The following is a 20,612-nucleotide window of genomic DNA, read 5'->3' as shown; positions in this document are numbered from 1 at the left end:
TTTTCTCAGGAAAACATTTTCCTTCGATCATTACTTCTTGAGATATGAGCGCCTGAAGTTTGAATTTTTGGGACAGAACATTTCAAATTCGGTACGATATAAATCCATGAGATTTAGAGAATGGATTCTTCGTGGTATTGTTGATCTAGTAAAACAAAAATTTTCTGAAAATAGCAACTTTTGGAAAAGTTATTCAATTTACCAAAAATAACTCAACTAAAAGTTATTTTTAGTAAATTGAATAACTATCTTGAAAATTGATATTTTCAGGAAATTTTTGTTTTACTAGATCAACAATACCATGAAAAATCAAATCTATCCTCTAAATCTCATGGATTTATCTCTTACCGAATTTGAAATGTTCTGTCCCAAAAATTTAAACTTTAGGCACTCATATCTCAAAAAGTAATGATCAGAAAAAAATGTTTTCCTGAGAAAACGTTTTCATTTTGATAGCTTGATGATATACAAATGAAAAAACTTTGAAAAATATCACGAGTAAAAAGTTTATTTTTAGCCTTTGCACAGCCTTAATGTGCAACATCATTTCCATTTCAGTTTCGAAATCAATCAAATATGACAACATATTTCTTTAGACTTCACTTATTTTCAGGTACCTTATGTAGACAATGATTCAGTCTCATGGTAGAACAGAACAGGCCCAATACAATGTAATGGTCATGATTTAATTAAATCCCATAGAATGCATGGCCTCTATCTATTGATTCCAATTATTAGTCTCAACAGAATAATCCGGTTTCCTTGTAATAGGCCTACGCATTTTCAAATCAACTTTTGACATCGAAAACTTTTTTCTGATAAGTTCATGTAACCTGATGTGGCTGCTTTCTTATCTGGTAAATAAGTATTTAATTGGCGTGAGAAATACTAGCTGAACGAAATTATGTTTTTATCGAGTTCCTGATCTTTCAGGTTCTTATTACAATAATTGATTATTGACATTTGCGATATCCTTGACCTCAATCTTATTTAAGAAATCCTTTCAATTTCTTCAGATTATGGTAGTGATAAGAGTTTTCCAGTCAAACTATAAGAAATAAAAGGGTGGGAATAGCAACGTGCTTGTGTAGTTAAGCGTGTTATCAAATTCGAAATCTAGCAGCTAATGATGTTCATTGATTGAAAATTCTTATTCACTTGATAATTATTGTCAATTGATGTACCGTATGTGAATCTTTAAGAGTTATATTCCAGTTCAAGAGCAAGAGTTCACCAGATATCAACATTGAAATTGAAAGTGTTTCGATTTGACCACCAGTGCCAATAATAGTTTCACAAGACTAAAATGTATTCGGCTTTAACGATGAACCAGGTACAATACTTATATCCTATTTTGTGTTCATGTTATTCTTTTTTGATCTCAATTCACATGCTATGTATCAACAGAATAATCCGGATTTGAATTGATCAATACTGATGAGGAACTGTTAAATAATTATTTATATATTGTCAATTTTTGTAAATGTTACCATAGGCAACAGCCTTGTTACAATTATCAATAAATAATTATTTGTAATATGTATCAAAATCATCTGAAATGCATCTCAACATAGCATTCCAGCCGGGGGTTGTTGAGGAATGAAATATCCTCCATTCTCAAAAAGGTTTGGGTTTTGACAAGTTCCCCCGGACTTCAATTTTATTAAAGAACAGGAAATAGACCTTTCTTTATGCAAGTAGAAGGCCGTGAATTACTCAACTGTATTTTGATTGGAACTCTATTATATATGCGATGGAATTGATCATTATTAACAAGAATCAACTATTATTTATTATTATTATTAGATGTGTGACATACCGGGGGATAACTTTTGAATCACATCACTATTACTATTTTCATTTTTAGTTAAGTGGAAGAGGAGGCTCTTATTGCCTCAACTTTGCCCATAACACTTGTAATATTTTAATGTGCTATAAATAAAGGCAATTATCTATCTATCCACTATACAGAAGGCGGAGGTCAAGGAAACGTGTAAACATCGCCTTCCTATCATTTTCATGCTTTATATCCTGGAACTGATATGAATAATAATAAATGAGTCTAATATTATAATTTAGGCTACATGAGTTTATAAGGCAGTTATTTGTTTTAGAGTCATTTCCATAAATGTTGGTATCATAATAGTATAGTAGCCAAAACCGATTCAAAAATTAATTGAGCGAGGAATTTCATACCATTTCTCAGAAAGTGTACAGGAGTAGAATATGGAAGAAGTTTGTCCGCAAAAAAGCAGTGGACAGAGCGCGCATGCAGCAGACAGAGCTGCGCCGGGCTCTCGATCTGATAGACCTGACCACTTTCGGCATTGCCAACACTTTCGGCCTGGGGGTGTACGTGCTTGCCGGCATGGGTGCGCGTGTCGCCGGCCCTGGCATCTGTGTGTCGCACTTCATTGTCGGAGTGGCCACCACTATTACAGGTACCGTAACACTTTATTGCTCACATTTTTCCAAGTTTTCTTCTGGTACTATCAAGAATACTATTGAGTTACCAAAATAAAGTAAATCTTAGTTAAAGGAAGTTTATCATTTACTTATTGAGATGAAGTCTTTTTTAAAGTCCAAATCATTTCACAATATTTGTTGTAAAATGGATTCATGAAGGTTTCGATTGTCAAGTAGCTTATGGGTACCTGATTTCTCACTCAGAATATCAATTTCACAATATTGGTAGTTCCGTACTGTAAATAAATTCATGAAGTTGTCTATTACAGGTATCAATTGACTTATTACCGGTACCATTCAAGAAATTAAAATTTTAGGTCTATATATTAAAAACACACTTAGTTGGTCCGTTCACATTCAAAAAATATGTAAAAAATTAAGCTCAGGAATTTTCGCGCTGAGACGACTAGCAAAAATTTCCAACTTAGAAACGTTAAAAGCAGTGTACTTTGCAATGATCCACTACCACATTTCATATGAAATTGAAATATATGGAGGAACAAGCATCTCAGACTTGAATAAAATACTCCTATTACAAAAAGAAGCAATAAGAATAATTCTAAATCTTGATAGAGAGCAATCATGCAAGCCATTCTTCAGTAAGTTAAAATTCATGACGGTGTACAGCCTGTACATTTATAGGACAATATTATATATAAAAACTAACGAATGTAGATTCCCACGGCAAGTAGATAAACATAATTACAAAACAAGAAATAAAAATAATTTTACAATAAAGAAACACAATAAGGAAAAATATAAACAAAGTCCAACGTACATGGGAATAAAATTTATTGGTTGTCTCCCAGGTTGCATAAGACATGAACCTGATAGATCAAAATTCAAGGAATTGCTGAGAGCATATTTGATAGATTTAGAATGCTACAGTATAAACGAGTTTACTGTGAAAAAATGAATTTTATACAGTCACTATTTCTCTTTAGCTTCAAGTTAGTTTTTAGTTTTTGACTTTTTCATGTACATTTTCATGTATGTTTTGGAAAGAAATAAATGATCGATTGATTGATTGATTGATTCTTGATTTCTCACTTAGAATATCAATTTCAGAGATATTTATTTCATTTGTAAATAAATAACCTAATTTGAATTATTGAGGAATGACTTTTTTCTATTCCAGTTCAATACTCTCATTCTCTCATCAGGGAAAAAATATATTTGTATGACCTACGGTACTAAAGTTGAAGTTTCATTGTACTGTAACCGCCCTTGATGGGGGTTGAAGATATCTTATTATTACTTCAAGGGAGTCATGGGAACTGGATAGACAACAACATGGTATTACCTAATTTCTCATTTATTATGCCAATTACTTGATCGAAATTGAAAGAACGAAATATGCAGTACATTTTATCAAAATATTATTCCTACAAAAACTACCTGCCAATAAGATTCTGCTAACTAGAAATTTTACTACAACAAGATCATCTCTAATTAAGGTCTCGGTCGGGTGAAAATGTTTTATGAGTTAGAAATATTTGGCACTCACCCACAGCTATCACTCCCACTGGTAATCCCAAAACACAGGACACTCACGTATCTCATGAAGCCGGAAAACTAACTTAACTTCTTGCAATATGATTTTGGATCCGCTCGGCATCTCGGTTGTTCAACTTGCCCCTCTCGACGTGAGTGTGGTGGTGCTGCCTAAGGCCCTGCTGCTAGTGGAGCAGTGAGTCGGTTGTCACTTGATTGGGCAAGCGGGTCTGCAGCCAGGTGTGCAGTATTCCTCTGTGAAAATATCTACAGGCTACCAGACATCCCAAGAAAGCTAGTGCCAAAGCATGCAACGATTACAGAACAATAAGCCTCATGAGTCACCTACTGAAATTGTTTCTCAAAATAATCCATAAGAGAATCTACAAACTGTGTGAGCAGCAAATTTCTCCTAATCAGTTCAGTTTCCTTAACGCTGTTGGAACGCGAGAAGCTCTGTTTGGTGTGCAGGTTCTCTTCCAGAGGTGTCCCGACGTGAATTGTGATGTGTTTGCATGTATCATTGATTATCAGAAAGCATTTGATCGTGTCAAGCATGATAAAATGATAGAAGTGCTCAGAGACAGTGGCATTGACTCAAGAGACCTGAACATCATCATCAATTTGTACTGGAACCAGACAGCAGTTATGATGGTGGGAGATGAGCAGACAGAGGAGGTGAAAATCTTGCGAGGTGTTAGACAAGGATGTATCTTGTCGCCCATCCTTTTCAATCTGTATTCGGAGCGTATATTTGGAGAGGCACTGGAAGATCAAGATGAAGGAATATCAGTGAATGGCAAAAGATTGAACAACATACGGTATGCAGATGACACTATTGTGTTTGCTGACTCCATTGAAAGTCTGCAACAGTTGATGGACAGAGTGGTGGAAAAGAGTTCGCAATATGGTTTAGAGATCAACACTAATAAGACAAAGCTCATGGTAATAAGCAAGGAGAATGTAGGGTGAGTACAATTGTTTATTAATCAAAATGCAATAGAAAGAGTCTCACACTATAACTACCTGGGTACCATCCAAGCGCATCATCAATGAGAAATGGAATAACACACAAGAAATAAGATGCCGCATAGAAAAAGCAAGAGTTGTCTTCAATAAATTGAGTAAGGTGTACAAGAGTCACGACCTTACTCTATTAACTAAATTGAGACTATTGCGTTGCTATGTGTTCTCCGTTCTGTTGTATGGGGTAGAAGCATGGACCCTCACAAAAGAAACAATGGTAAAGATTGAAGCTTTTGAACTCTGGCTGTACAGAAGAATGCTGAAAATATCCTGGTCCCCAAAAAGTTACTAATCAAGAGGTTCTCAGGAGAATGAATAAAGAACCGGAGCTCCTGAATACCATTAAAAGTAGAAAACTCCAATACCTCGGCCACATTATGAGGAATAGCTCAAGATACAGACTTCTGCAAGAGATCCTTCAAGGAAAAATCAACGGAAAAAGGGGACCTGGCAGAAGGAGAATTTCATGGCTGGCAAATCTGAGGCTATGGTTTCACCAGTCATCTGCAGAGCTGTTCCGTAGCGCCGTCGACAAAATCAGGATAGCCATTATGATCGCCAACATCCGAAACGGAGCAGGCACGTGAAGAAGAAGACCAGACATCCGCACATCCGCCGTGTCCTTGCCTCGTGGAGCCCCCTCATCCGTCACAACTAGCAAATATCCCTCAATTTGCTGCTTCTCACAGTCGTGCACACATAACTTAGCACAATCTTATTGTCGCTGCAATAATACTACTTACTCACTAAATTATATTTTCTCACTATAGTCCAACTACAGAAATTGTTATTTTAATATCAAAGTCTTTTCTCCTGAAAAATCTTAAATCTAAAACACACAAAAAATTCAATCAATAAAATAAGTTCTTAAATCCTACCCATGTCACCGTACTAAAAAATCCGATCTTATAGAAATGATAAATGTTTAATCATTTTGGGAAGGTAACATTTCATTTCCAATTACTGTATTAGTATTTGAAGATTATATCCTAATAACTGATAGAAAGTACTGATTTTCATAGTATTTTCTTCTTTGGATTTTTTTTATGGGAGAAAATAAAAATATTGCGTGCTGTGTACTCCATTTCAGCAATGCTGCTACATCTCCTAAATACATAATGCCCAAGTCCTACATATATTTATGTAAATATGTACTTCCGTATATTTATATACTCGAAGGCCTTCACTGTGTTTATCTAAATATATTTTTTTTTTTGGTCATGGCAAGTTCTAAATATTGTCAATTAGTTAATTGTGGCTTGAATATTTTTTGGATTAAAATTCAATTATTAAAATAATTTTCATTGTATTTTTCAATGAGTAAGCTAATTATTACTTACAGTTTTGATTGAATCTCAATGTTCTCTCTTCATTTTGTAATAGTCCTGAATGGTAGTTGGATCTATAGGCTAATAATTATTACTATCTGAACATCATGTACTACTTGGATCTTTAGCTCATTCGGATATGATTTTTCTTTAATAACTTATTTCATTCAAGAAAGGTAAATTATTATATATATGTAGGCCTAATATATAGTATTACGGATTTCCAGCTCTTTGTTATGGGGAATTAGCGGCAGCTGTTCCTAGGTCCGGCTCAGTGTATAGCTACACTTACGTTTTGATGGGAGAATTCATGGCTTTCATCTTTGGCTGGTTGCAGTGCTTGGAAAATATAATTGGTAATCTCTATTCTGCATTACCCTGATTAAAAACAAAAATACTTCATTTCTTCCTCTTAAAATAGGCAGACTACCTAGGACCTGTTTTAAACTCATTATATACTTATACGGTCTAATTTATCGCAATCAATCCAGAATAATTTGAAGAGTTCCACCTGTAATCATTGGTGATTAATGAGTTCAACTTTTGAGTTTCAATGAAAACAGACGTCACATTCATCCTGAAACTTAATAACTTAATTTCTATGAAAATGACTACACAAATTAATTGAATTAGCCTACAGAGAAAAATACTTGGAAATTAGAACGCAAAATAAAATTCAGACATAACTTTTGTAGGAGTCGCATGTTTGGGAGGAGGACTCAGTACATACATTGATAACATGATTGATAATAAGCTAGCTGATTATTTTGCTGAGATCAACATTCCAGTAGTTCTTGCAGAGCCCAACGTGTTTGCAGCCTTCCTCATCGCAATATGCAGCTGTAAGTACGAAAATCAAAAACATTTAGCAATAAAATATTTGAACATTATTAAGCCATACGCACACCACTACGAATCGTCGCCGTCATGCGTTATGGCGACGGGAGAGGTTCAATTTTTAAGCTGTGTTATGAGCAGTCGTTCCGCAGTAGTGTGCGTAAGGTTTTGAAAGAGCTTAGTTTTAATCTCATTTCATTGAGTTGAATCATCTTAGATGGATTGATAATCTGAGAATTGGATCCTCAAAATAAATGGACTATAATGAATGAATTATGTTTTACAATCATATTTTTGTTTTAAAATTGAATTTAAAAAATATTTATATATGAAAGGTCAAAGGTGAATAATTGAACGATAGTTTTCTTAAGGTTTTATTATTTATTTATCAAAGTTTTTCAATTATCTTGAGATAGTTTGACATCTTGTAAGACCGGACTCATGGTCTGAAAGTGAGCTATGCAAAGGCTAAAAATAAACTTTCTACTGGTGATATTTTTCAAAGTTTTTAGATTTGTATACTATCAAGCTATCAAAATTAAAAAGTTTTCTCAGTAAAACATTTTTTTTCGATCATCACTTTTTGAGATATGAGCGCCTAAAGTTTAAATTTTTGTGCCAGAACATTTCAAGTTCGGTGAAAGATAAAACCATGAGACTTTAAGGATAGATTCTTCATGGTATATATTGTTGATCTAATAAAACAAAAATTTTCTGAAAATATCATTTTCTGAGAAATTTATTCAATTTACTAAAAATGACCAAAACTAACTTTTAGTTGAGTTATTTTCGGTCATTTTTGGTAAATTGAATAACTTTCTCAAAAATTGAAATTTTCAGAAATTTTTTGTTTTATTAGATCAACAATACCATGAAGAATCTATCCATCAAATCTCATAGTTTTATCTTTCACCGAACTTGAAATGTTTTGGCACAAAAATTCAAACTTTAGGCGCTCATATCTCAAAAAGTAATGATCGAAAAAAACATTTTCCTGAGAAAACTTCTTAATTTTGATAGCTTGATAGTATACAAATCGAAAAACTTTGAAAAATATCACCAGTAGAAAGTTTAATTTCAGCCTTTGCACAGCCTTAAGCTCCAGTTTCTGAACTAGCACAATTTACCGGAAAGTGATGTTGCAGCTGTCAGTTGATGAAACCAGCTTGAAGCATCCACCCTTTGAAGAAGGAGTGTGGAGCGCTCTATCAGTGTGATAAGATATCTGGCGAACAACCAGTTGGCTAATTGCCGTAGCTAAAAGTTAAATTTAGGCCTTCATTTATGGAGAGTTGACAGAAAGGAATTTATATAGAATGTTTTAATTTCAATTCTATCACTATTTCTAAATATTGAATGCAATATAAATAGATTCAATCGTATTGGTAGGAAAATCTTTCAAGGTGTAAGGAACTTCAGCTACTTGGGGGTTGAATTGAATAACGAAAACAAGATGAGTTACAGCATAAAGCAAAGAGTATTGACTGGAAATGGAGCATACTTCAGTAACTTGAAAATTTTGAAGAACAGGCTCATATGTAGAAATACAAAACTCAAAATAATATATGAAAGCCTGATTCGACCTGTTGTAACGTACGGCTGAGAATCTTGGACGTTATCAAAAGAAGACAAGAACAACTAGGCGTTTTTGAAAAGGCCGAAATATTGTATTTATAATTATAAAGACTTAGGCTTAGGTGGTTTGGACATATCTGTAGAATGAATGAGAACAGAATGCCTAAAATAATATTCAAGGAGAGGCTACATTCAAGAAGGAAGAGAGGAAAATCAAGAATAAGGAGAATGAAGTGAGTATGAAACGATATCCGAAAAATGGGATGTAGAGGATGGAAACGAATGACAGAGGACCGAGAAGAGTGGAGAGCTGTAGTGGAGGCGGCCAAAGATCATATTGGGCTGTAGTGCTGAAAGAAATCGCATTATAATCAATTGTCATATTGTATTTAGTGTGTGATATTATATTGAAGTGAATTTATTATTATCAGCGAAGTGTTGGTACCGTATTGTATCAAATATCTCAAATCAACAAGCAGAAACTTGATTCTTTTCATCTTTTCAAAAATAATGTATTAAACCGTTAGTTTTCCAAAAAAATATTGAACTATGAAAAGATGAATCCAAATATGAAATCATAAATCATCTCCACTCATCACCCAATAAAATAGAAGGAAAAGGAATGTTGTACAGTAAACTTCACTGAATTTCAATTGTCATTCAACAATCCAATTTATCAGGTTCAAATCGTTGAATATCACTTTAAATTCCCAGCAATTATTGACTATTTCTTTCTAACAAACAGAAAAATCTATTATGAACATACAGTATAAACATTGTGCTGATCTGAATCGATCTATGGTAATAATAGGAATTGAAAGAATAGAAAATGTCATGCCATTCCAAGTGAAACTGATGTCTGTGTATTAGAACTGCGCTGAGTGGATAATGCATTACTGAAAAAGTCATGAATAGTTCAGACCAGCCATGCTTTGTTAAAGCCAGTTAGGGTACTCAGAAAGCGTTTTTTTGTTGTTCGATGTTTTGTCGTCCTTATGAATTCTGTTGAATCAAACATAATGTTATTTAAGAAGTTGTGCTGAACCTGTTAGAATTCATAGGAACGGTAAAAAATCAATTTTACGAAAATCGATGTACATGTAACTAGATTTAGAAGATCAATACGATAATGTGTTCTATCACAATTTAATCACAGAAATGTTTAAGTGGGCGCAAACCTTCTGTCATGAGGAGACAAATAAATTTATGAAAAGCTTGATAGCTTGAATAGTGATCTGATATTTGTTACACGTTTTTAGTCTAAGACATAATATGTCTTAGACTAATTTTTAATGTTTCTTTAATCGGCAGGAAAACTTTTTTCAAAGTTATCTTACTCCCTTATTTTGGGGTATTTTCAGAAATCAAGATAAATATCCTACCAAATTTCCTACACGAATACAGTGTAAGTTGTATTATAATAGCTACAGTACATACGTACTGTATAGTACAGTACCTGTTCGTTTTTACCATATAATTATTTGATAATAGAAAGCTTTATTAAAAACAGCCATAACTTCCTTGTTTTCGGATATTTTCGAAAACGGGACTTACGCTTAAAGAATTTGGGGTCGCTGAATCCAAATCCGAAATCAGAATCTTTCTATCTTCATTTTCAAGAAAGATAGTTTTTGAGAAAAACTGGTGACCGGAGAGACGTAGAATCACCATGTGAAAGTGACGATTTGTCCGCTAGTATCTCGATCCAAGCCGGTTTCTGCTTGCCTCGAGGGGAAAAGACGTGACAAAACGAGGTTCCTGGCTAGGAGTCACCATGTGAAAGACACGATTTGACTTAATGTACTTCGACAAAAAAACGTGAACACTGTTCAGTGTTCAAGTTGCACGTCTCCTATCGTGTGAAAGTAGCCTTACAGTAGCAGCGACTTTTAAATCATCTTGATTATTACATAATTTTTAACTTATCTCCATGTTTTCACAAAATTTTAAATTTTACTGGAATTACAAACTTTCTAGAAACCATGTTCCAATTATTTTCAGGCATATTGGTTGGTGGCGTGGAGCTGTCAGTAACATTCCAAAAACTTTTGACATTTCTGAATCTAACAACTCTAACTATAATAATTGTTATTGGTGTTTGTAATGGTAAGTATTTTTATTTTATTTTATTTTTTAGGATGATGCCCACGTGATATCTAGGTTTGTGCGTGGGTAATGAGACGAATGATGATGAGGAATGAGTGAACCTACAGCTTTAGGTGGATTCCGAACCACCGGGAAGAGATTTTCAAACTCATAAATGGTATTTAGAGGAGTTCGGCTCTTAAAGTGGTAACCCTGAAGGCTATTTCACACCATCATAGCGTAGCTTGAAAAACGTGGCTTTTGAAAGACACGTAGCCGTGGTATCTCCTTTGGTTATTTACACTACGCCGGTTTGAAATGGACAGATTGTTTAACATTAGAAAATACTTCGGCTACGTATTTCAAAAGACGTATCTCAAGCTATGCTATGGCAGTATAGCATATGTATGCCTTTACAAAGGGAGAGAGTAGGCGCATGGAGCTCAACTTATCTTATCGATAGCTTATCAGCGCGACCATGAGACCCAATAGCTTCTTTTTAATTTAATATGGGGGGCTTTAGTCTTTTCTGATATCACTTTTCTTATCAAGAATACTAACAAAACAAGATTCATTTATCCATCTCATCTATCATGTTCTATTATTTTTACCTCTTTTTATATTATATTACCATATTGTATAACGAAGGTACCGTAATTCAAACATATGGAGAAAAATAGCAGAGATCAATTAATTTTTTCTCTTTTATTTTATTCTACTTATGAAATATGATATTAACAGAAGAAAATTAAAGACTATTGGCTATCACATTTTACTTAAATGTCTCCATCCATAAAAATATATATAAATATATAAGTATTCGTGAAAATATTCATTTGTGATGAATTCAAATATTTAAAGTACCAAATCAAGTTCTATTCAATTGATTTTAATGTTTCACATAATTTACAGTAAGGCATTACAAAATTATCTCCTTTGAGAATCTAGTATGTCCACTGTATCATCATCAAACAAAATATAAAGGACTATAAGATCGGCCACGTGAAAGGGACGTTTACAAAATAGGCAACAATCCACTACAGTATTCAGAGGCTCTAATAATACAATGACACATTGGCAGGAATAACTTCCTCAGAGCATGCAATCCTACTTACCTATAGGTAGTCTACTAAAGAATTATATCAAGATGTTTTAGATAACGTCCATATTCACCATGCACGTTGACAAAAATGTGGAGACGCTCTTTGAAGTTAGCTTTCCGCTCTCTGCAAAGTTTACGATTGAGCTGTGTTCTCCCCTATCACTTGTAGTAATTCGGTCATTTCAAATTTGATTCCATATAATATAAAAAACTTTAGAAGCTCCACAAGGAGAAATTAGTTATCGAAAGAGATGTAGGTTATTCCTAATTATTATAAAATTACTGCTTGATAGGCTGGTTGACTAAAATAGCTGGCAAAAACGCAACAGGTTGACTAAAAATGTTATCGCTATTTATATAGTATAGCGTCCAGGGACGCTAGGATGTTAATATAGCATCCAGGTAATGGGTAAATCGGTCCAGGGATCAACTCGTGATACTATGAGTATGCAATATAAGGCCACTCTTGTTTTTATTGACATTTCAAATCAGTAACCCAAGTTTCTCTGGAGCAATAGTATACCGTATTATCATTTAGAAATCTTATTCAACTGAGATCCAGAGATAATTTCAGAAATGTCTGAAAAGTACTTATTTTAAAAATGTGTTTGCCTTGCTCTCTTTGCTTTAGCTGACTTGAAAAACTGGTCGTGGAAACCGGGAGATGAGGATTTCCCAACCGATGGGAGCGGGGGATCAGGAGGCTTCTTTCCATTCGGATTCCACGGTGTTCTGGTTATAACTAGACACTGTGTGTATGCTTACAGAGGCTTTGAAGGCATATCTTGCGCTGGTGAATAACAACTATTTTTTCAAAAGCTTCATTTTCATGTCAAAACCTACATTTTATATCTAAGTCTTTATAATATTATCTTCGAATTCAATACTTGACCATTCATACTTTGGTAAATAGTAGTTTGTCAAGGAAGTGATGCGTAAAGCCTGGTTTTCATTCTGACAATTTGCAATAATTATCATAATATAGCGAGGTGTGCCAGCTCGTTAAGTGATTTCTAGATCTTTTCGCCAATTGTTTCCATTTCGACGCAAACTGCATGAAAGTGGGTGCAATCACAACGTAGACGCTAACGTGGTACAACGAAGACGTTAGCTCTAGTGACTCTGAGCACTATAAAAATAAATATATTAAAATATCTCCATTATTTTTGGAAATCTGACTTACGTTTATAGGGGGTGTTAGGGGTGTATTAGGGGAGGGGGGGTGAGTTTCAATGTTGTAGACTGTTTCCATGTTTGCAAGTTCCCGTAATTCGAACCTTAGTCATGTTGCTGCGTTAAATCTGTAGTAATAATGGAAACGAGGCTTTAATATAATTTATTCATTTCGACTAGTTCTTCGTGTAATTATATTTGCGCTTTTACAGTGTTATAGAGGTCTTCGCACATCAATATACAGTATTGAGAAAATATATGTAAAACAGATTTAAAGAAAGGTACCGTACCTGTATTTATAAGCGACACCAGTTGCCAAACATCACATCTAAGGAGGATTAGAGTTTTAATATTATTTAATGTAGCTCACTCATACAATAATAGCCTGCATGCGTACCGTATTGCATGTATTTGCATACCTGCATACCTTCTTAGTTTGGTGATAAGCTTCAGTTGCTGGCTTTAGCTTATAGGATTCAAGCTAAATTTCAACTGTTTTCATTTTGATTTTGCAGGAGAAGAAGCAAAAAATCCACGGAAACTGATACCACTGGCCATTTTATTGACACTCATAATAGCTTCCGTCTCTTACATTGGAGTAGCTGTGGCATTAACTCTTATGTGGCCATACTTTGATGAGGTTATTTTGTTAATTGATTTAGATAATTTATATTATATAGTTCGAAATATACCTTGATTGTAGTACTATTGCTATCGTTAGATTATCAGGTGAATTTGAGTAAGTTTTTCCGCACATGTATGTGAAGTACCACATACAACCCACGATACAAACCAGCTACAATAAATAAAAAAGGATAATAGTAAAATTATAAATTCATGCTTATGAGAAAAATGATACTCTCACCATATTTTTAAATTCATAATAATAGCAATCCAGTCAAATAATGGTTTGTTTGGAAAGTGATGCGTCTGTTTTATTCTAGACCAGTGCTATGTGTATTTCAGGGCGCTAAATTCTATTCTCAAGTCTTCTGAAACGCAAGGGCCAAACACTTCACCTTCATAATCAAAACCTTTCTGAAACAATCGTAGCCTGTAATATGTACAGGTCTTACAGAAAATAAAGAGTTTATTCAATTTAGCTGATATTAAAATGTTATTTTTTGAAATGAAAGATCGACTATCAATTACAGTACCTACCATATCATTATTTAAAGAGACACACGTTGGACATTGATTCAATCATTTTTTTTCATATATTTGTTTTAGGACGACAGAATACATTCACGCACAAATATGAGCTTAGCAAGCTAAGCCCATCTTGTGTGGGACTCTCAATTCCTGAGCTGAGAGCCAACCATGCAGCGCAGAAGGCATTCAACACTGTCGTGGGTCCCCAGTATGTACATGTACATGATAATTATATGATATCCATGCAGGAGGCGCTCGGCACTGTCATGAGTCCCCGGCGTAGCTACTCTCAACACTGGATGAATACCCACTAAATTGCCTAGTTTTCCAATCTAAAATCTAATTCATGTTTTGAATGTGGGCTAATTCAGTCTCTTTTTATTTGCAGAGTATAACATCACCCTTTCCATATGCACTTGACATGACAAATATGCATAACGTGAAGTGGGTAGTATCAACAGGTATACTCTTCTGTCTTTGTGCCTGGTGAGAGTCTAGCTTTTCAATTTCAAATCGTAACTACAGATAATAGGGACCCAATTAACTCGCAACGTCTAAATTAGCGATCCTCCAACTGGGGATTAAACTCTCAAGCGATCCTGAAAGCATTAGTTCCCGAGACGATTCTGGATATCAAGTGAAATGATTAATCAAAATTATTAAGAGTAACCTCTGAATCGTGCATCTACAACTCTACAATAACGTTTTGATCTATCTCTAAGTGAACTAAATATATGCAACGTAATACTTAAAAATTAAACTTTATAATTTGTTTTCAGATGGTATTGAGAAGAATTTGAGATGGTTTTGAGAAGTGAGTGACTCTTTTTCAGAGAGGGATTTCAAATGAAAAAATAATCAAGTCTAATCACAATCACATAATCACTATTTTCAATTCTGCATTGACCTTTAATAACTCATCCTCTTTTAGAGGATAGAGTTTTAAAAATAAAAATATACATAACACTTCATTTAAAACAGGAATAATGAGGTACTTATCTAATTTGTAAATTAAATTTATCTCTATGACAGTTGATTCGTACGATAAGTATTTCAATACATTATAGCAAGATTGGTTGGGAAGTTGGTCCTAGAGTTATGAATTTTCAAATGGGGTAATCATAAAAACTGTTTTTTTTTTCAATTGTAATGAGCCTTTTTTATTCAAGCTTGCTTGGAAACACGTACACTTGTACTCGTGTGTTATATTCTATGGGAGCAGACGGTCTTATATTGAAATGGTTTGGAAAGGTAAATTCAAAAACGAAGACGCCCATTTTCTCCACTGTTGCTACAGCATTACTCAGTGGTGAGTTCGTAGTGTAGTTCAATAATTGTAAATAGGTGTCATACAGTGTATATTCTTTACCTAAATCTTAGCTATCTATATCATATCTTGTTTTTTTGTGTAACTGGGCACCCGCTGAAAAACAGGACCCTCAATTGTTTTGAGTTGTGAATAAAAATTTTAAATTGATTTGATTGATTATTATCATAATGAATTGTGATGATCGCAGATCGCTCTCTGTGTGCCCACGCGCCACGCCCCAAGGTTGAGTATCCTAGTGTGAGGTTCGTGTGCATGATTAGCAGACAGAGGTCTACCGTATACGTAATATTATAGTAGTAAATGCAAAACTATTTCCAGTATTATTTATGAATCAAAGTGGCATAGAGTAAGGCTACCTCACTAATTAATAACATGCTAAATTTCTCGTGCAATGATTCTGGAGTATTGGATAACTCAAATACAAAAAGTTGACCTGGTGATTTTTAAAGAGTGTACCGAAAAACTCGGATTTTCGATTCCTTTTTTGCCAAATCGAGACAGGCTCGATCTGGTTAAAATCGCAGAAAATGGAAAAGGAACCAGAAATTCCTGGTTTTTGAGGCATCCTGTAAAAATCTCCAAGGCGAGAATGTCCACTTTTTGTATTTTAGCTGTCCAATACACCAGAATAATTGCACAAAAAATAGCGTGTTCGGAGTTATTTTTTCAGCAAAAAGTACCTGCTAACTGGACTATAGGAAATGATTTTTTATAATGTTCATGCCAATTCGATGAATATTTTGAACCAACTAGTGACACTGATGACATAATTCTAGAAAACTTTGATGGACTCATGTTATTCGGATACGAATCCTTTATATCTCTCCTATTCTTTTGATAATCAACAACCTTGCTTGGAACAGCAAGAGTGATGTGATTGACCCAATTTAACTTATTTTGGGTTATTCTTTTAACTGTAATAAATTTCTATAGAATTCTGTGTACTCAAGTGGGTCTATTGCCTCTCATTCGATTCTGTTTCGCAGGAGCATTTGCAATCATACTTGGTACAGACGATTTCGTTAGAACTATTGTTTCTATAGTCAATTTGGTATCACATACAGTGGTGTCAGTGTGTGTACTCCTGCTAAGGTACAGAAATGTGCATGAGCAATGCTCTCAACATGAGCAGGATGGATCGCCTATTCGGATGGAGGTCTTACTAAATCTGAAAGCTCATTCCAAAACACCAACTGCGCAGTCGTACTTAATCGTCAAGATTACTATTCTAATAATGTGTAAGTTATTTTCTATAATTTTTAACAAGTTTGAGCCTATCAATTTTGCAAAAGAGATAGAAAATCCATTAAAATCATAGCCCTTCATTTTTGTGGCGTGGGCTATCGTTTAGCCTCTACCTACTGATCATTAACGTCGACTCTCATATTCATAAAAATTTGTATTTTGAGTTTTTGAATTCGTATTTTGAGGAAATTGTTGAAGTTTTCAAACAAAAACTAAATTTGAGAGCTTTATTTTCAATATACCACCATTTTGTTTCTACGAAGGCTAGGGAGCTGAAATTTCCCCAGAATATTTTTAGAACCTACTTTGTAAACTGTGTAAAATTAAAAAAAGTTCGGTACATGAATGGGCACGTAATATAAAATTAAACGCGTGAACCTCTTCGTGGGACACAGTGCATATCTTGAAAAATTATAAAATGAAAATTTTACACTGAAATATACTTAAAAACCGCCCTCAAAGAGTGATCTTTCAAATAAGAAAATCTTCTAAGAATATCCAGGCCCATGAGCCATATTGGTTTTAATTTTTTTGTTGAAAGGTACCGTTCGTTCCTCTTCTTCCTGTGGCAAGTTTATTGGTCAACATTTTCTTGATGATGGAAATGCTTATATCTGAAATGATATGGTTGATGCTCATCACCAGTATACTTCTCGGTGAGTAACAAACGTTGGCTCAGATAATGGAAGTCTTGCCGCTTTAGTGTGTGTGCAGTGTGCAGTGTGCACACAGAAAGCGGTAAGCGGGATCAGCGATCAGAGCGGTCTTAGGAGATATAATATAATATAGATATCCTTATATCTGACTATTGTATATTATCTGTTCCATACCCTTATAAGGGTACAAACAGAACGGTCTTATCGATATGTAGATTCCAACGTGTTTCTATTCATATTGTCTTTTTTCTTTAGGGGTACTTTTAATATAAATAAAAATATAGATCTCAGTACCCTTTCAAATTATTTTGTCACATCATTTTTCGGACATTAATGTCATTTTCAAGTGATTTTAAAATTAATAAATACTCTATTCATATCTATCTTATCTATATCAAAGACTCCAGATGTTTTTATCATTGCACAGCTCTTTATTAGTGGTATCGGTCTTCACCGCTTTCTCAGAAAAAGTTCAACTCAGATTTCTAGTTTGAAGCATCAGCTGACTCAATTGAAATACAGTATAATAAAAATGCAACCATACATTGATAAAACTGGTTCAATAGTCAAACTAACTTTGGAGAAAGCGACCCTTACTCGTTCTGTTTGTACCGCTGGAATTCGGAACGCCCAACCGTTCTCTGTGTGCCCACACCCTTGTCAATGTCTAGGAATGTTAATCCCGGGATCCCGAATCCCGGGATCCCGGTCCATTTTTGATATCTAACAATCCCGGGATTTTTCAGCGTCAATCCCGGGATTTTCGGGATTGTAAACCTGAAATTGTGAATCATATTTTTCCAAAAACAATTCAATATGGAATTTATTTACGGTGATGAATATGAGTTTTTATAACTAATTTATTGTTCTAAGTGTTTGACTAATCTATTCTACAGGCACAGCCTACAGTTGCATATACATAATAATATACTGTACTCTGTACTGGCTTAATAGAATTCGCATTATCAGTTCGCATAATTGGCAGAATGGTTGTTGATTGGTTGTTATGTCTCTACACTCTTGTTTCTGTTTACACAGCACCACAATTATTACCAGTCTAGACGGCGCAATATTTGCAATAGTGCTGATGGCATTTCCTTGGAATGCATTCCGAACTTTGAAAAGACTTCAGAAATCAGAAATAAAAATGCACTAACGATTCACTCTCTGTCTAATTATTCCTCTCCTCTTCTCTTTCTCTATCATAAGTAGAATATCTAGTTGAAGTAAATATTATAGTTGGCTCTACGAAATTTTATTTAGTAGTGTAGTGGTTCAGCTTTCGCGTTGTTTGGTCGGTATGGCGTTACGGTCTTACAAAAAGTATTCTATTTTATTATTAATATTATTAATTCAAGTGATATCAATTCACTTTACAGTATTTGACGTAATTAAATTGTGAGCTCTATCCCGTCCTGATGTAGGATAGAAATGCTTTTGTTCTACATAAAAAAGACTCTGATGAGTTATCTTGTCTTCCTCAGTTCTCACCATCATCTAGGATACAGCAAATTTAAGGTAGGACCTGAAATAAAACAGTTACTATTGAAAACATTCAAAGACATATAATGTTCAATTTCAATATTATTCCCAAGTATTTTTTTTTCATTTTAATAATAGCCTCTCCCTATTTAATGGGCCCTTTTTCATCTCCACACACTGTTACTGAACATGTAATTGAGGAGGAACAATTGGTTAAAAATGCATGAAACTGATTTTTGCCAATCCCGGGGATCAGTCCCGGGATTATTGGATAATCCCGAAATACCGGGATTGGAAATCAGTCCCGGGATTGACATCCGTTTACACAGATAGTTCAAATATTGTGATACACTGATCAGCGGCGTGCCGACTTCATTACGTCATTGGGGGTGGGGTGAAATTGATTCTTCAAGAATCAATATCGGGGCACCGAGCTTCGCTCGTTATTTTTATTTATTGATAAACACAACACAATTATCTAAAATGATCGTGTTCTGATTTCACAGCTGGCTATATTATTATGTCATCTTATGAATTTCGGGGATGCGATATTTTGATTTTCCACATACTCACTCGCTCACTCACTTTTTTACTATCCACAGCTGTTTCAGCCAAGGATGAATTATCCTTTTAATGTCGTTCAGCGAGTTTCCCCAAGGATGGGACCTAGTGTAATCAAATTTTTATATCATAAACCTACTATATGTTCCAAATTTCGTGAAAATTGTTAGAGCTGTTTTCGAGATCCGTTGAACATAAATAACCAGATATAAATATAAATAACCAGATAAGTAACCAGATATAAAAATACAGAAATTGCTCGTTTAATTTAATAGGATTAATTACTTTGCCGTTTTGATTCTAGCTTCTTCGGTAAGAGCGTTGGGGGGGGGTGGAGGGGGCAGAATGCATGCATGAGTGATTATTGATGGGGGGGGGGGAGGCAGAAAAGTTCTAGCACTCCCAAAGTCGGCGCCACTGCGCTCTGTTTACTTAAATCATAACATTTTTTCTATAATTATTATTTTTGTGTAAATGAGTTTGCATAATTCAAGTTTAATTTGAAACCTTATATAAATGGACACTATTATTATTTCTATCATAAATTTTTCCAGGCTTATTGATCTACTTCAGCTATGGAATCGGACATAGTGTGGAAAATACCGAAAAAGAACAACCATCAGAATCTGGAAGTTGCTTTCAGAGCAATTCTGCAAGTATGACATAATAATGAGGTTTCACTGAGAACTTTGATAGATGCTTTTTAGTGCTAATCTACAATCTCGTAGCCCATTCCGTTCAAAAATTCATCAATCGAATTGATTATTTTTATTATTGGTAAGGAAAATGAAAAATATTTTTTTGCTTACGGAAAAAGTGGAGAGGAGAGCTAGATTAATGGAAAATAAATAAATTGATGTTGTATTTCATGAAAACACTTATATAATAAAGATTTTCTATTATTCTTATGCACTTTCATTGTTATCCTGTTACCGTATATCCTCAAAATGACGAAGGATTCATTCGATTTCGTTGGCCATAGAACTCAAGCCTTATTAAATGAACTCGATCTGTCTAATAATTCAAAGAATTATGTGTTGACGATTTGAAAGCATTCGAAGATCAACAAACAGCAATTGCTTCTAACAGTAATTTGCTTC

The 20,612-nt window shown here is 34.4% G+C and overlaps 1 protein-coding gene across 3 annotated transcripts; it reads left to right on the top strand.

The window, feature by feature from the left end:
* Window positions 1–1,085: 1,085 nt before the first annotated feature.
* On the top strand, window positions 1,086–20,416 carry LOC120350387 (high affinity cationic amino acid transporter 1-like). 3 transcript variants are annotated; one of them, XM_039423519.1, is made up of 11 exons: window positions 1,086–1,333; window positions 2,207–2,441; window positions 6,542–6,670; window positions 7,010–7,156; window positions 10,728–10,832; window positions 12,545–12,706; window positions 13,602–13,726; window positions 14,627–14,724; window positions 15,408–15,547; window positions 16,555–16,806; window positions 20,067–20,416. In XM_039423519.1, exons 1-11 carry the CDS (start codon window positions 1,307–1,309, stop codon window positions 20,177–20,179), a joined length of 1,533 nt encoding a protein of 510 aa, XP_039279453.1. In that variant the 5' UTR covers window positions 1,086–1,306; the 3' UTR covers window positions 20,180–20,416. The 3 variants fall into 3 exon arrangements, with proteins under 3 accessions (XP_039279453.1, XP_039279455.1, XP_039279456.1); XM_039423521.1 differs by lacking the exon at window positions 10,728–10,832; XM_039423522.1 differs by lacking the exons at window positions 15,408–15,547; window positions 20,067–20,416 and having other exon boundaries at window positions 16,555–16,740.
* The last annotated feature ends 196 nt before the right edge of the window (window positions 20,417–20,612 follow it).

Source organism: Nilaparvata lugens, chromosome 3 (assembly GCF_014356525.2).
Source record: "Nilaparvata lugens isolate BPH chromosome 3, ASM1435652v1, whole genome shotgun sequence".
NCBI classification, from domain to species: Eukaryota; Metazoa; Arthropoda; class Insecta; order Hemiptera; family Delphacidae; genus Nilaparvata; species Nilaparvata lugens.
Note: the sequence above shows the minus strand (reverse complement) of the source record. Positions and strands in the feature narration are given on the sequence as shown.